At 59.8% G+C, this 13,855-nt stretch overlaps 3 protein-coding genes across 3 annotated transcripts; all 3 read right to left on the reverse strand.

Moving 5' to 3' along the window:
- Nucleotides 1–1,879: 1,879 nt before the first annotated feature.
- On the reverse strand, nucleotides 1,880–3,439 carry CAMK2N1 (calcium/calmodulin dependent protein kinase II inhibitor 1; the record flags this gene model as incomplete). The annotated part of the gene is made up of 2 exons (XM_082493373.1): nucleotides 1,880–2,391; nucleotides 3,280–3,439. 2 exons carry the CDS (start codon nucleotides 3,437–3,439, stop codon nucleotides 2,321–2,323), a joined length of 231 nt encoding a protein of 76 aa, XP_082349499.1. The 3' UTR covers nucleotides 1,880–2,320.
- A 3,034-nt stretch (nucleotides 3,440–6,473) lies between these two features.
- On the reverse strand, nucleotides 6,474–9,838 carry MUL1 (mitochondrial E3 ubiquitin protein ligase 1). The gene is made up of 4 exons (XM_082493451.1): nucleotides 9,707–9,838; nucleotides 9,508–9,595; nucleotides 8,645–8,765; nucleotides 6,474–7,803 (listed from the first exon to the last, which is right to left on the reverse strand). Exons 1-4 carry the CDS (start codon nucleotides 9,824–9,826, stop codon nucleotides 7,074–7,076), a joined length of 1,059 nt encoding a protein of 352 aa, XP_082349577.1. The 5' UTR covers nucleotides 9,827–9,838; the 3' UTR covers nucleotides 6,474–7,073.
- Nucleotides 9,839–11,385: 1,547 nt separating this feature from the next.
- FAM43B (family with sequence similarity 43 member B) lies at nucleotides 11,386–12,276 on the reverse strand (the record flags this gene model as incomplete). Its single annotated transcript, XM_082493476.1, has 1 exon — nucleotides 11,386–12,276. One exon carries the CDS (start codon nucleotides 12,274–12,276, stop codon nucleotides 11,386–11,388), a length of 891 nt encoding a protein of 296 aa, XP_082349602.1.
- Between the last annotated feature and the right edge of the window lie 1,579 nt (nucleotides 12,277–13,855).

Genomic DNA, 13,855 nt, shown 5'->3' on the forward strand with positions numbered 1-13,855 from the left:
GGGGAAAAATTAAAATAATTAGGGATTTTTATATATTTTTTTTAAGGGAGCATTTAGCACATCTCCCCATCCCATCCTGCACCCGTGAGAGGCTGCGTGGGTTAAAAACGGGGAAATAAATAGCAAAGGTGCTGGGGAGGGGAGCGCTGCGCCGACTCTTGGCACCCCAAAAATGGGGATGTTTGGACAGCACCAGTGCCCCGTCCCACCCCAAATTACTCAATCTCCCCCCCCCTTCCCCACCCTGGCCATCACGTACACAGCAGCTCCAGCCCTGCTGGGCAGCGTGCTGCTTTTCTCGCAATATATTATTTTCTTTGCAATAAAACCCCGTCCTGGGGCCCCGTTTCCCCCGGCGCGATGATTTTTCTTCCCCCGGCACAAAGGTTTGCTCGCGCAGGCGGGAGCGATAACGGCTCTTATTACCGCCGCCCCGCTCCCGGGCAATGATTAACCACAGCGGTGGCAGGGAATTGCTCAGGATTTGGGGTTTGGCGAGGAGGGAGGCGACGCCAGGATGAAAATCCCCATTTTCCGCAGGCTTTCCCAGCGGCGAAAGGGACGGATGCTTTTTTGGGTTCCCACCCCCGGCAGCCACTTTCGGGACCTCGCGTAGAATTTTTCCATGAAATTTGTGCCCTGGAGGCTTTTTCCCCATCAAAAAAAAAAAAATCCCATGAATAAATATTAATTATAATTAATTATTCAGGGCGCAGCATAACCCTGGTTGTGGGGGGTCCATGCCGGAGAGCAGTGAGGTTTTCCTTGATTATTTTTGGGATTGTTTAGGTGGACGGGGAGGGATGCTCACGGCGCTGGGCTCCGGCAGCACGCGGGGGAAAAGCACGGCAGATCCGCATTTATTTAAATATGATTATTATTTTTTTTTTTTTTTCCATTTTGTTTCATTTTCCTTTTTATTCGGACATTGCAGAAATAGCCCTGTGGAGTGGATAAAAGTGCAACATACACAATATTTAAGAAAAGGAGGACAGAAAACCTGCCTCGAGGTCTGGCAGGCAGAGTCGCAAACAGAAACGAGAAACCGAGCCCTCACGCAAGAGGCGCTTTTTTTTTTTTCCCCTCCCCCCCCCCTTTTTTCTTTTTATGCACATCATGCAAAATAGTTAAAAAGAAAGATTAGAAAAGAGAAGTCAAAGAAAAAAACCCACGAGAGATCGACCGAGCCCTAGAAAGAGCAGAAAGCCCCCGAGTGCTGCTTGACTCGGGGAGGGAATCGCTGCCCTCCGGCATCTCCAAGTGTTTGGCACTCTTGTGATTACATTAGATTATTTTTTTTATATATATATATATTTTAATACAGTCTATTAAAGAGAGGAAACTGCCACAATATAAGAAAAAAAAAAACCAAAAAACAACCAAAAAACCAAGATCACCCACACTACAGACTGCATGGTAGTTAAAAAAGCCGAGCGTCTCCCCCCCCCCCCCCCCACCTCCCCCAAATACATATAAAATCTGTCCCTTTGCTCACAGCAACCAAGAAGTACAAGCTTTAAAAAATAAACCAGCGATTCTTCCTCTAGGCCCTTCCTTTATAAAAGTTTTGTTTTGTTTTTTTCCCCCTCGAGAACCTTTAAAACGTGACTAAAAGGAAATATATATATATATATATAATTTTATATCATTTTCCAACATCCAAAGACATCAACATAAAAAAAAAAAAAACAAACCTCTTAAGGAAGGGGGGAGCGGGGTACATCCAAGTGCACGGATTCATTTTTGCAAGATTAAATAATGTAAACAAGGTGCCCGCTGGGAACGACCCTGGCTGGGGGGAGACCCCGGGGCTGCTCCCCCCTACCCACCCCCCACAATCTTTTGCTGCCCCCTTTCCTCCCCCCCCCCTGCCCCCCCCCGTTCTCGCGTGGCGCAATGGTCATCGGACCAAGACAAGAAATCCCGAGTAATTCAGAGCCGCGGCGTGACACCTCCGTTCATCCCTCGCGTCGGCCAGTTGGGGTGGGGGGTTTTGGGGAGCGGGTGATTATTTTTCTGATTATTAATTTTTTTTAATTATTTATTTATTATTATCTTTTTTTTTTTTCTTTTTTTGTATTTGTCGCTGGGCTTTGTCTCGCTGGCCGCCCTCCCCTCCGCGCGTCTCCTGGAGGGCAGGACGCGCTGCCGGGCGGTGGGGATCGCAGGCTGGCGAGGACGGCTTTCCAAGTGCTCGCTCGGCGCGCTCGCGGCGGTGGTGTGGGGCTTTTATTTTTTGCCGATAACCTGTGCCACGGTAAACCCAGAGCCCCCCTCTGAAACCCCCCCAAAGCTTCAGCCGAGCGTCCCCGGGGAGGCTTTAAACACCGGGAGGGGCCTTTTCCGAGAGATTTTGCAGCACATCATCAATTCTATCATCTTCAATAACCACTGGAAAGCAGAAAAAAACAACACATAACAGTGATGAATATGGTGCCGCCGTGCTCCCCGTGCCCAAGGTCACCCCAGGGTGGTGGGCACCCGGGGGTGGGTTTGGGTGGGGGGTGTCCCACAGCCCTGCTGCAGCCGGCGGCGGAGCTGACACGATGCGCCGGAGGGGAAACGGGTACCGACAGCCCGTGGGGTACCCGGTGCACCGTGCCCTGTCCTCGGGGAGGGTACGCGGTACCCCGTGCCCCGGCAGGGCGGCTGCTGCCCTGTCCCTGGGGAAGGTACCTCCGCCCTGGCACGGTCCTTTGTCCCTAAGGAAGGTCCCTTCACCTCTACGCACCGGGGACGGTCCCCAGCGCACCCCGGGGAAGGTCCTCTCTGTCCTACATTCCGGCAAAGTGCCCAGGGCACGATGCCCTGTCCCCAAGGGAGGTCCCCACTACCCAACACCCGGAGAAGGTCCCTGGGGCACGATGCCTGGCGTCCCGCAGGGAGCTCTGTGCACCGTGCCCTGTCCCTGGGGACAATCCCCGATGTCCTGCATCCTCAGGAAGGTCCCTGGGGCACGATGCCCGACATCCCGTGGGGTACCCGGTGCACCGTGCCCTGTCCCTGGGGACAATCCCCGGTGTCCTGCATCCCCGGGGAAGGTCCCTGGGGCACGATGCCCGGACATCCCGCGGGGTACCCGGTGCACCGTGCCCTGTCCCTGGGGACAATCCCCGGTGTCCTGCGTCCCCGGGGAAGCTCCCTGGGACACGGTACCCGCCATCCCGCAGGGAGCCCGGTGCACCGCGCCCCGTCCCCGGGGTTACCCCCCGCTTCCCGGTCCCCTGCACCCCGGGAAGGTCCCGGTACCCGTGGCCGCCCGTCCCCGCCGTCACCCACCTCTCTTGCTGCGGCCGATCTGCCCCAGCTTGGGGGGCCGCTTGCCCTGTCCGCCGGCGAGGAGACCGTCGGGGCCGCGCAGGCGAACGGGGAAGGGCAGCTGCCCCACGGCCGCGTCCCCCGCCAGCTGCCCCTCGCCGTAGGGCGGCCCCTCCGACATGGGGGCGGCGGGGGGGGGCCCGCCGCCGCCGCCGCCCCCCGACAGCCTCCCGGGGCGCGGGGCCCGCGGGCCCGGGGCAGCGGCGGAGCGGGGCGCGGGGCGGCCGCCCCGTCACATCCCGGCCCGGCCCGGCGCTGCTGGCGGCTCGGCGGCTGCGGCGGCGGCTCCGGCGGCGGCGGCGATAGAGGAGCGGGAGGCGGGACCGGGCGGGACGGGGCGGGGAGCGACAGCGGTACAGCCCCCGGTAACGGCACCGCCCCCGGCGGGCTGCCCCACGCACCCCCGGGGATCCCCGGGGCTGCCCCACCGGCCCGGCCCGCAGCGTCCCTGGGGAGCCCCGAGCTGCCCCAGAGCATCCTTGGGGAGCCCCACAGCATCCCTGGGGAGCTCGGAGCTGCCCCACAGCACCCTTGGGGAGCCCCGCAGCATCGCCGGGGAGCACAGAGCTGCCCCACAGCATCCTTGGGGAGCTCCACAGCATCCCTGAGGAGCTCGGAGCTGCCCCAGAGCATCCCTGGGGAGCCCAGAGCTCCTGCACAGCTGCTTCTGGGGAGCCCAGAGCTGCCCCACAGCATCCCTGGGGAGCTTGGAGCTGCCCCCCAGCATCTCTGGGGAGCTCAGAGCTGCCCCACAGCATCCCTGGGGAGCTCCACAGCATCCCTGGGGAGCCTGGAGCTGCCCCCCAGCATCTCCGGGGAGCTCAGAGCTGCTCCACAGCATCCCTGGGGAGTTCAGAGCTGCCCCAGAGCATCCCTGGGGAGCCCAGAGCTCCTGCACAACTGCTTCTGGGGAGCCCAGAGCTGCCCCACAGCATCCCCTGGGGAGCCCATGCTGCCCTACATTACCCCTGTGGAGCCTGGAGCCACCCTACAGCAATCCCCAGCGAGCCCATGCTGCCCCACAGCATCCCTGGGGAGCCCAGCGCCTGTCCCCATGGAGCGTGGGCTCAGCCCCATGTCTCCCCTGCAGAGCCCAGCAGAAATGAGCCGTCGGGGGGCCTCTTCCTGGGGGGGGGGCTGTGATGTGGGGGGTCGGTCTGAGCGCTCTTGGTCCCCAGGACGTGTCCCTGCACAAGCCTTTCCTGGGGGGGTGGGGACTGCGGGAGGGCTTTTGGGTTGCTGCGAGCTTTCCATGGGGTTTTCCCCACAGTGTTGCCACAGCAGCACAGGCCATCAGGATTATTGCCCAGCAAAGCGAGCCAACGCGGCCAAGGAGTCATGGGAAGGCTGGAGCCACCTTTTTGGGGAAGACCGCAGCTATGTGGTAGGGTTGAGGCATCCTTGGCGCATCCCCGGCAAAGCAGCGTTGGGGGGACAGTGGGGACAGCAGCAAAACCCCCATTTGTGCCACGTTACGATGTCTCCACCCGCAGATCTCTCTGGAAGAGGGAGCCCGGCTCGTTTTGGGGCTGAGCAGGACGGTGGCATGGAAGGGACAGGGGCTGGAGCACACTGCCTCAGGGCTGCTCTCATCTCCGAATACCTCGTTTGCCGAAATCCTCAGCTGCGGGAGCCGCGCGAGCCCCTGTCCTGCACCCCCGCACACCCCCGAGCTGTCAGCTCCTTACATAAGGTTGCGTCTACGCCTGAGATATCACGGGGGAAAGCTTGACAACAGGAGGCGAAAGGTAACGGGGAAAAGCGCAGCCCCCCCAAAAGTGTATTTTTAGGCTTCGCATGACGGCTCCGTTCCCCAGGGAAAACGCCGCGGCTCGAGGTCGCATCCTGCACTGGTCTGCCCGAGGGGGGGTGACCTCCCCACTGTCCCCATCAAGGGGATGAGGCTTTTTGGGGTGGTTGGTCCCCCAGGAAATTGCAGTTGAGGGAGGGAAAGGCAAAGTCTTGATGTGGCACAGGGAGTGATGGGCAGTAACGACCGAAAAAAAAAAAGCCTCTAAATAAAGACTTTTACAGAAAAAAAAATGCTTTTAAGAAAAGGAGTTGGGGTCTCAGCTGCTCTGGACCTTAAATCCACGCTGTTGGGAAGATGGCAGCGTGGTTTGGCAGAGCCGATCCCTCGGGGAAAATCTTGGGGCTTTCTTGTTGTGTTGTTTGTGTTTTTTTTTTTTCCACGATGCACTTTGAGCCGCTGATAAAAGGAGATTTTATTTTCCGTCAGCAGCAGCAGAAGGGCACGAGGGGCACGGCAGGGCGATAACCGCGGGGAGAGGAGGGACGCCTCTGCCAGCGAGCTGGATTCTGGCTTTTTTCCGCGTTGGGATTCTGGCATTTCCCGTTGGGATTTCGGCTTTCCCCGCCGGCAGGCAGCGCGCAGGCAGGCAGCCTCGCTGCGGCAGGCAGCCACCGCCATCTACAGCCGGCGGGGCGGGCTGGATGCGACCCTTCCCGGTGCTCCTCGGGCCAGCGGGTTTGTGCCGCACAACCGCAGCGGCCTTCGGACACCGCCCAGCCAGGCCGGTTAACGTTTAACGAAGAAACAATCCCTTTTCCTTGTTAAATTCACCCTTTTTCCTGGCAGTCGAGGGAAAAGCAGAGCCCTCAGGGCGGGACGCGAGCGGCTCTGCCTGCCCGCAGGCATCAGACGCAGCACGGGCTCTTCCCCCAAATCCCCAGGACCACTTCAGCCCCAGGAATTTCAGCTGTTCCTCCTTCAGGTTCCCAAACCTGTGGCTCCCCCTGCCCCAACCCTGTGTTTCTCTCCCTCCGAAGCAAATGTTAATTGAAGCATCACTTTGGGTTCTTTAACCCTCTCGGGTGCAGTTACCGTAACGTGATTTACAGCAAAATGGGGGAGTTGGGGAGGGGAATTTTCCTTTTCGGTGTGAAAGTTTGGGGTTTTGGTGCCGCCTGTGTTACAGACAGGGGAGAGCAGTGTCTGTCATGACCGGTGTTGGATTTGGTGCAGAGGGACACGATCCCACCCCCTTACCCCAACCTCCATCACTGCTCCAGACAGCACTTTACATTCCTCTGGTGTCAGTCAGCACAGCGTGTCCACCCCAGGATGCGCAGAGGGGCAGCAGATCCCGTCACCCCCCTCAGGGTCGCATAATGATCCCAGACAAAGACACTTTTCATCCGGTTTTATTACTTTACATCCCATTTTCTATCCCAGCTCAAGCCAAGCGCAGAAATCAGCCGCGGCGTTTTCACCTCCCCATTCTCACATCCCGGCGCGATACAGTCACAAACTGATTTCGTGGATGATCACAAAATTACTTGTGTTCATACAAATCCTGACACAAGCTCTCTGAAAGCCCACCTGGTCCCTGGAGCCAGGCGGCAGCATCGCCCGAATTCTGCAGCCTCTGAGAAGCCATAATACACCTTTTTTTTCCCCCCACAACATTTTTATAAGCTGGTTATTTCAGTAAACCATGACGCAAACATCGAGATTCCGACTCTTAACAGAAAAGCTTGAAACTGCATCTCCCAGCTGAGCGCCGTGCCCTTTCCGAAGAATCCTCATCTCCCACCCCAAAAACCTCTGGAGCGCGATGTGAGGCCTGATCAGCCTGACCGTTGTCTTATAAGACCCGGCTCTCCACCCCGCTCACTCCAGCTCCCTCCCCTTCCCCAAAATCAACCCCAAATCAATCACCCAAGTAGCAAGGTGAGAAACCCCTTTGCGAGAGGCAGCTTTAATGCCAAAAGCTCCCCCCAGCCACAGAAATTTAACTGTTGTATAAGGGCACCACCCTGGAGATGGCCTGTCGGCAGATCGGGCACCTTTTGGGCTCGGGGAGAGCCTGGTAGCACTCGGTGCAAGAGCAAACGTGCCCGCACTCCAGGAAGACACAGGATTTGGTGTTGCTTAAACAGATGACGCAAGCATTTTTGAGCGTCTCTCCACCCTCCGCGTTCATTTCGCGCATCAGGCGCTCCTGGGCCTGCCGGAATTCATCCTGCATTTGCTTGAGGTGCCGTCTCTCTTGGTGATGCCGGTATTGCTTCCGTAGGATGAAGAAGAGGACAGCGCAGGTGGCGAAACCGAAAATGACGGTTAGGATTTTCCAGAACCGGACATTCGATTCTTGTTTCTGCAGCAGGGAGTCAAAATCCACAGCGCTCAGGTAGTAGGGCATGCCCTGCTTCGGGGGCTGCAGCTTGATCGTGGTGTTATCCAGGACCAGCTCTCCCACCCCTGTCAGTGCCGTGCCCAACTTCAGCATCTGCTCCGTCTCCTGAATGCCCTTCGGGCGCTCGCCACTGATGTAGTGGCCAATGACGTCGGTGAAGGACTGGACAGAGGGGTGAAATTTCTCATACACCGTCTCCAGGCTGAGCTCGGCGGCGTCCAGTGGCTTCATCACCCTGACGGTGACACCAGCGCCATCCTCCTGAGGGACGAGGTCAAAGGGGGTGGTGTTGGTTCTCTGGTGGATGATCTTCTCATAGTCGTTCCTGGGGAAAGAGATGGGGATAAAGCAAAGGTGAGCATTAGCACTTCCCCCGAGGCCATCAAGGAAACACTGCCTGGGCTGACCTTCTGGTTTTGGACAATGCCAGCCGTTACCTGCCCTGTGCGAAGTTTATTTGGATAGGACTCACTGGACAGTGGTGCCTTTCCCCTCATGGCGCTGTCCAGGTGTGCACGAGGCCCTCCGTCCTCACCTCAACACTTCCACAGTCCCCGCAGAAGCAGTGTGGGCTTCCACCGTCACCGGGAAAGCACTTCAGCCCACCTAATTCCCCCTCATCTTCCCGTGGCATTCTCGGCTGCCACAAACCACCCTGTGAGGACAAGCGCTGCCTGTCACACACACAAGTTTGATAAGGATTATCCAACTAACTGAGGCTCAAGGAGCGTCGCTGTGCTCTTGTTTCAGCAGCTCTTGTGGGGCGGGCTGCTCTCGAGACCATCCTCAGGTCCCCTGGCTGCAGGTATCACCCAAACCCAACTGAATTTCTGTCTTGAAGGTGTCGTTTTGCTCAGGAAATACCACCCTGTGGCCACCTCCATAACAACAATGTGGGGCTGCTGGTAAATGCTCTGCCCGTGTTGAGTTACTCTGCGAGGTCATCATCTAGAGACCCCATGTGAACTCTGAAAGGATACAGCCCTGAAAACAGCCAAACATGCCCCATTTTGGCAGCTGTAATGGGGCCACAGTGCACTGTGGGGTCCAGGTCTAGGGCACCTTGGTCACTCCGGCCACACCTGAAATCACCTCAGTGTGTCAGGCCCTCTGAGGGCACCTCAGCCAGTCTGAAAGCTGGGCGTCTGTGGGCATCAAGCACGTACCAGAGGTGGGTTGTTCGGTTCCACACCATCTTGTGCTCCTGCAGTGTCAGCCGCTGAATGACGCCCTTGCAGTTCTCCACAAACTGGCTGCTCAGGGTCTCCTTAACGGACCGCACCACGCCTGGAAGACAAATCCAAAGCACATGTGATGTGCTCGTGAATCATCTGCTCCATTTCTTATTGTGTGCAGCAAGTATGGGCAGTCTCTGAACAAGACGTGTTGGAGCAGGGCCAGAGGAGGCCACGGAGATGCTGCGAGGGCTGGAGCCCCTCTGCTGGGAGGACAGGCTGAGAGAGCTGAGGGTGTTCAGCCTGGAGAAGAGAAGGCTCTGGGGAGACCTTAGAGCCCCTTCCAGTGCCTAAAGGGGCTCCAGGAGAGCTGGGGAGGGACCCTTGATAAGGAAGGGGAGCCATAGGATTAGGGGGAATGGCTTCAAACTGGAAGAGGGGAGATTTAGATGGGACATCAGGAAGAAATTCTTGACACTGCGGGCGGTGAGCCCCTGGTGCAGGGTGCCCCAAGAAGCTGTGGCTGCCCCATCCCTGGAGGTGTTCAAGGCCAGGTTGGGCGGGGCTCGGAGCAACCTGGGCTGGTGGGAGGTGTCCCTGCCCAGGGCAGGGGGGTTGGACTAGATGATCTTTAAGGTCCCTTCCAACCCAAACCATTCTGTGATTCTAATACGGGGGTGGCTGAAGAGCCGGCAGGTCGTGTTTTGAGCTGTCAGGATACCCAGTGGCCACCTGACAGGTGGCAGATGAGCTGCCGGGAGCAGAACCGCGGGGCTGGAGACGAGACATCCCCCGGAGAGGGAGCGGTTGGGATGAGGACGTGAGGTCAGCCCCATTCTGCGCCCTTCCCATACCTTCGATGACCGCGTAGGGGACGCAGCGCCCCGGCGCTTCCAGCAGCACCGCCCGCAGATCCCCGTCCAGCCGGACCCTCCTGGCGCCCTGCGGGGAGGAAACAAGAGGCCGCGGCTCAGCCGACAGCACCAGGCCGCGGTGCGGGCCCGGGCCCCGGCGCGTCCCCATCCCCGCCGCGGGGGATCCCCTGGCACCCACCTCGAGACCGCGGGCGACGCGGGCCTTCTGCCGGTACACGGAGTAGAGCAGGGCGGTGAGGGCGGTGCTGGCGGCCAGCAGTGCGGCCTGCGCGGCCGAGGGCCGCCCGCCGCCCTCCATCGCCGCCGTTACCGCGGCAACAGCGCGCCGGCGCCGGGTGGTGACGTAGCGCGCGACGCTCTGGCCAGCGCCACCGCTACCATAGACGCGGTCCGCCAAGCCGCCGCGCCGGGACAGGGGGCGCGGAGGAGGGCCCAAGCCGGCATGAAGGGTGCTGAGTTCCCCCCCTCCCCCCGAAGCCTTGTTGGGGGGCCGGGGGAGGCCGGGTCCCACCCCACAGGGCCTGGGGGGTGAGGGTGAGGGCCGGATCTCGGCCCCACAGAGCATTAGAGGGGTAAATCCTGGCCCCGAGGCCTGGGGGGGGAGTAAGGGGGTAGGCCAGATCCCCCCCCCCCCTCCCCCCCCGAGGTGTGTTGGGGTGACACACTAAACCCCGGCCCTACAAAGGCTTTGGGAGGGATAAGCCCAAATCTCAGCCCTCCCCTCCCCCAGGATTGTGGTAGCAGGGCCAAATCCCAGTACCCCCCCGGGTGGGGGCAAGGGAGGCAGCTCCAATGCCCACCCCCACCCCCGACCCTGTTTCCAGTTCCCCCCCCCCCCCCCAAGACTGGGGGGTGTCAGGCCAAAGCCTTCCCCCCCCCAGGTGTGGGGAGGTGTAGATCTGCCCAAACGCCAGATCTATAGTGCCTTGGGGGCAGGGGGTATTTACACCCCTCACTGAGGTGTGGGGCAGCAGCACCCCCATTGCCCCCCCCTCTCCCCCTCCCCCCCCCGTGAGGATGCGGTGCAGCGTGGGGCCTGTGGGGATGCAACCCCCAGCCCCATTTTGTAGGGTCCTTCTGCACCCTGTGCAGGGCTGCGGCCAGGCTGGGGGTGGGGGACACGCACAAGACCCTGCTTTCCTCCCCCCCCCCTCCCCTTCCCTTTGCCATTGCTTATTCTGGGAAAGCAGCAAAAGGAGAGAGGAAAAAAATAGTAATTTTTGGTAAATTATTGATGTTCAGGGCCTCGGAACTGCTTTTGGGATGGGCAGTGGGGACTGCAGGCAGACTCTGCTCTCTGCTGGGGGTCCAAGGGGCCAAACCCCATCGCAGCCTCCCCGGTGCGGGCCTTGTGCCGACCCCCCCCAGCTCTATATTTAAAAAAGCGAGTTGCCATGGCTACGCAGAGCCGCTCTCACCAGCCCTTGGTGCCGCAGGGAGGGTGCAGAAAGAGCCAGGGACCCTGCAGCCCCCCACTCCGCTTAGCTTTCCTTGCAAGGGGTAAATTTGGTATACCCCGCCCCCCCCAATTCAGTATAAACCCCCCCCCAAACTGCCTTGGTGCTGAGCTTAACTCTTCCTCTCCTGTTGTCCAGGGCTCGGTCCAGGCGAGACACAGGCGCCGTTACACCACAGAAAACACACATCGACTTTATTATGGCCGCTGCGCAGGAGGCACAAGAGCAGGTTCGTGTGCGGGAGCTGGGGGGTTCCCTGCGGTGCAATCCCACCCCCCCAGGGGTCTTCGTTGCAAACGAAGCCGCCGTCTCCAGATTCATCCCCGAGGAGGGTCCGACTTCAGCTTGGGGTGCAGGGAGAGCACCTTGTCCCCGAAATGGAGTGACCCGTCGCTGCGGCTCAGCACGCCGGGGGCCGGGGGCCACGCAGGCTGCACCCCCGCATCTCCCTGGCCAGCCGCAGCACGGCGGTGGGACCGCCATCCCCCCGGGGAGGCCCGGTGCCGAAGGCCTCCTCCTCCTCCTCCTCCAGGATGGAGCTGAGGCGGGGGGCGCAGCGGGCCCTCTCGGTTGGTGGGCGGTAGGGACACTTGGTGTTGAGCAGCCTGCGGAGGGGCACCAAGGGGACAATGGCGTCGCCCAGGAGCTGCTGCTGGACGTGACGGAAATCGTTCTGCCTCTTGAGGCGTTTGAACTCGTTGAAGGCGGAGGCGGAGGTCTGGTAGAGGAGCAGGGCCATGGCGCGCGCCTTGTCGGCTTTGGAGACCAGGACGGCGTGGCAGCGCAGCACCACCGCCTTGTTCTTCACCTGGTGCCGGTAAACCCAGGCGAAGACCTTGGGGTGCCGGCGGTCAGCGGCGCAGTAGGTGATACGGTGGAGGAGGTACGCGTGGCCCGGCCGGCGGGCTCCCTTCTCGCAGGGGGTCATACGGATGCCTTGGGGTCCCAACGTCAGCTTCATCTTGGCCCCGCCGGCCCCCGCGTCACTCTTAGCCCAGATCTTGCCCACTGCTTCCTCTGTGCAGCCCTCGCCTTTGGCATGCAGGGTGACGGCGTTGCCCAGGTACCGCACCGTGTACGTCGGGTCCTCCTTGTTCAGCTCCACTTTCTGGCGTTTGCCGCGGAAGACGCTGCCCAGCCGCTCGAGTGGGCAGTCGGGCAGGAGGTCCGGGCAGGAACGCAGGAATCCGGCCAGCAACGCGGCGTAGCTCAGCCCCGGTCCCAGGCTCTTGCCTTTGCACTTACGTTCGTTTTCCACCAGCACGAACTTGCTCCGGCGCCAGGGCAGCATCTCTGCTCTGCTGAGGGGCCCCCCCCTACACACGCCTCCGCTAATCCCAGCCCTGCCGACCCCCTTTGCGAGCAGTGGGGTCCCCCCCCACTGCCCCGGACCCCCAAAGCTGGCTGGGGGGTGCCCCCGCACCCCCCTCCCCACCCAGGGGGGATGCCCCTACCCCGGTGCGGTGGGATGCAGCTGCCCGTATCCGATGCCGGCTGCCCACGGAGGATGCGGAGCCGTTTGGCCGAGGATGCCGCCGTGCTCTGGCTGCCGCCTGCGCCTGCTGCGGGAGCGACGGCGGCTGCGGGGACGCAGCTCTCCGTGGGCTGCTCCACCTCCCCGCGACGCCGCGTCGCCCTCGGTTCACGCTCAGGCAGGGAAATAACGATGCTGGTGTAATAAAGACATCCCCCCTTCTCCCGTGCAGCAGCCAGACCCCCAGCACCAAAGCCCACCCACGAAGGGGGAAATTAGGGCAGGATCCAGGGGGATGATTTTTGGGAGGGTCGGATATCGGCTCCTGACCCCCAGCAGGAGGAAAGAAGGGTTTTTTCCCCAAATCAGAGCATTGCATGAGGGGGTGCGCTGGGGTTTGCAGATCCTGCAGGTTTGCTGGCATTTTTTGCTCCAGAAATCCCATTTTTCCCTATTATTTTCAAGCCAGCCAGGTGCTCCCTCTTGGGCTGAGCTTTTGGCATTTAACCTGTTGCTTTTAACACTGGCCGAGGCCCTGGGATGGCTTCTCTCTGGGGAAAATGAAATGCCATTTCTGAGCAGCACAGTCTGGGGGGGATTTTTGGGGAGCGCTGCAGAGTGCCTGTGAGATTTCAGCCCCGCAGTGGAGTCTGAGGCTGTTCAGGATTCTGCTCCTTCAGCTCAAACCCTAATTTCTACTTTTTTTTTTTACCACCTGGGGCTTTTTGTGGGTGCAGCAGGGAGACCCTTGGGCTCAGGGACCCACAAAGACTGCTCTGGCTGCCTTGGGATTAAAAACTGGGGAGTAGAAAGGGGTAAAATAACAGTGTGTGTCCCCGTTTTTAGTTAATTTGGGGAGGAAAACCCGAGTGGGGTGTTGCAGGGAGCGGGAAGCCATTTCCCAGCAGCTTCCCAGCTTTTCTATGGTTTGAGCGAAGCAACTGCAACCTTAAAATAGCTGCTTCACAAGCAAGCGGTGCTGGCCCTGCTCCTCTCGCTGCCGCGGCCTTGACAGCCTTGTAGGTTTTTTGCAGCCAAAATAATAAAAAATGCAGGAGTTTGTGTGGTTCGCTGGTTTGTTCCCAGTGCCAGGATGGTTTCAGGGAGGTGGCAATTAGGGAATTAGTGCAAACGAGGAAGGTTTCTATCCACGCCAGCCTCTATCTCTCGTTATTTTTGTTGTCACCCTCATCAACAGAGGTGAGGACTCATTATTTAATTGTGTGGGGTTCATATCAACAGGGCAGGTTTAAACTCTCCCCAAAAGCTCATTTATTTATACATCCCCACATTATTTAGGAGAGGGGTCTCCCCTGCTCTGGTCTGCTCCCACCGGCTGCCCCGGGGCTGGTTTTCTTTTTCTTTCCCAGGTTTTTAGGGGGGATGGCACTGCGTA

Source organism: Vanellus vanellus (genome assembly GCF_965231255.1).
Source record: "Vanellus vanellus genome assembly, chromosome: 20".
Classification (NCBI taxonomy): Eukaryota; Metazoa; Chordata; class Aves; order Charadriiformes; family Charadriidae; genus Vanellus; species Vanellus vanellus.

Excerpts from the sequence above, each read along its gene's own strand:
- MUL1 (XM_082493451.1), bottom strand. The coding sequence starts at position 9,826 with ATGGAGGGCGGCGGGCGGCCCTCGGCCGCGCAGGCCGCACTGCTGGCC. Across the intron at positions 8,766-9,507 it reads CCCCTACGCGGTCATCGAAG|GCGTGGTGCGGTCCGTTAAG; the intron begins GTATGGGAAGGG and ends TTTGTCTTCCAG. Across the intron at positions 7,804-8,644 it reads AACCGAACAACCCACCTCTG|GAACGACTATGAGAAGATCA; the intron begins GTACGTGCTTGA and ends CTCTTTCCCCAG.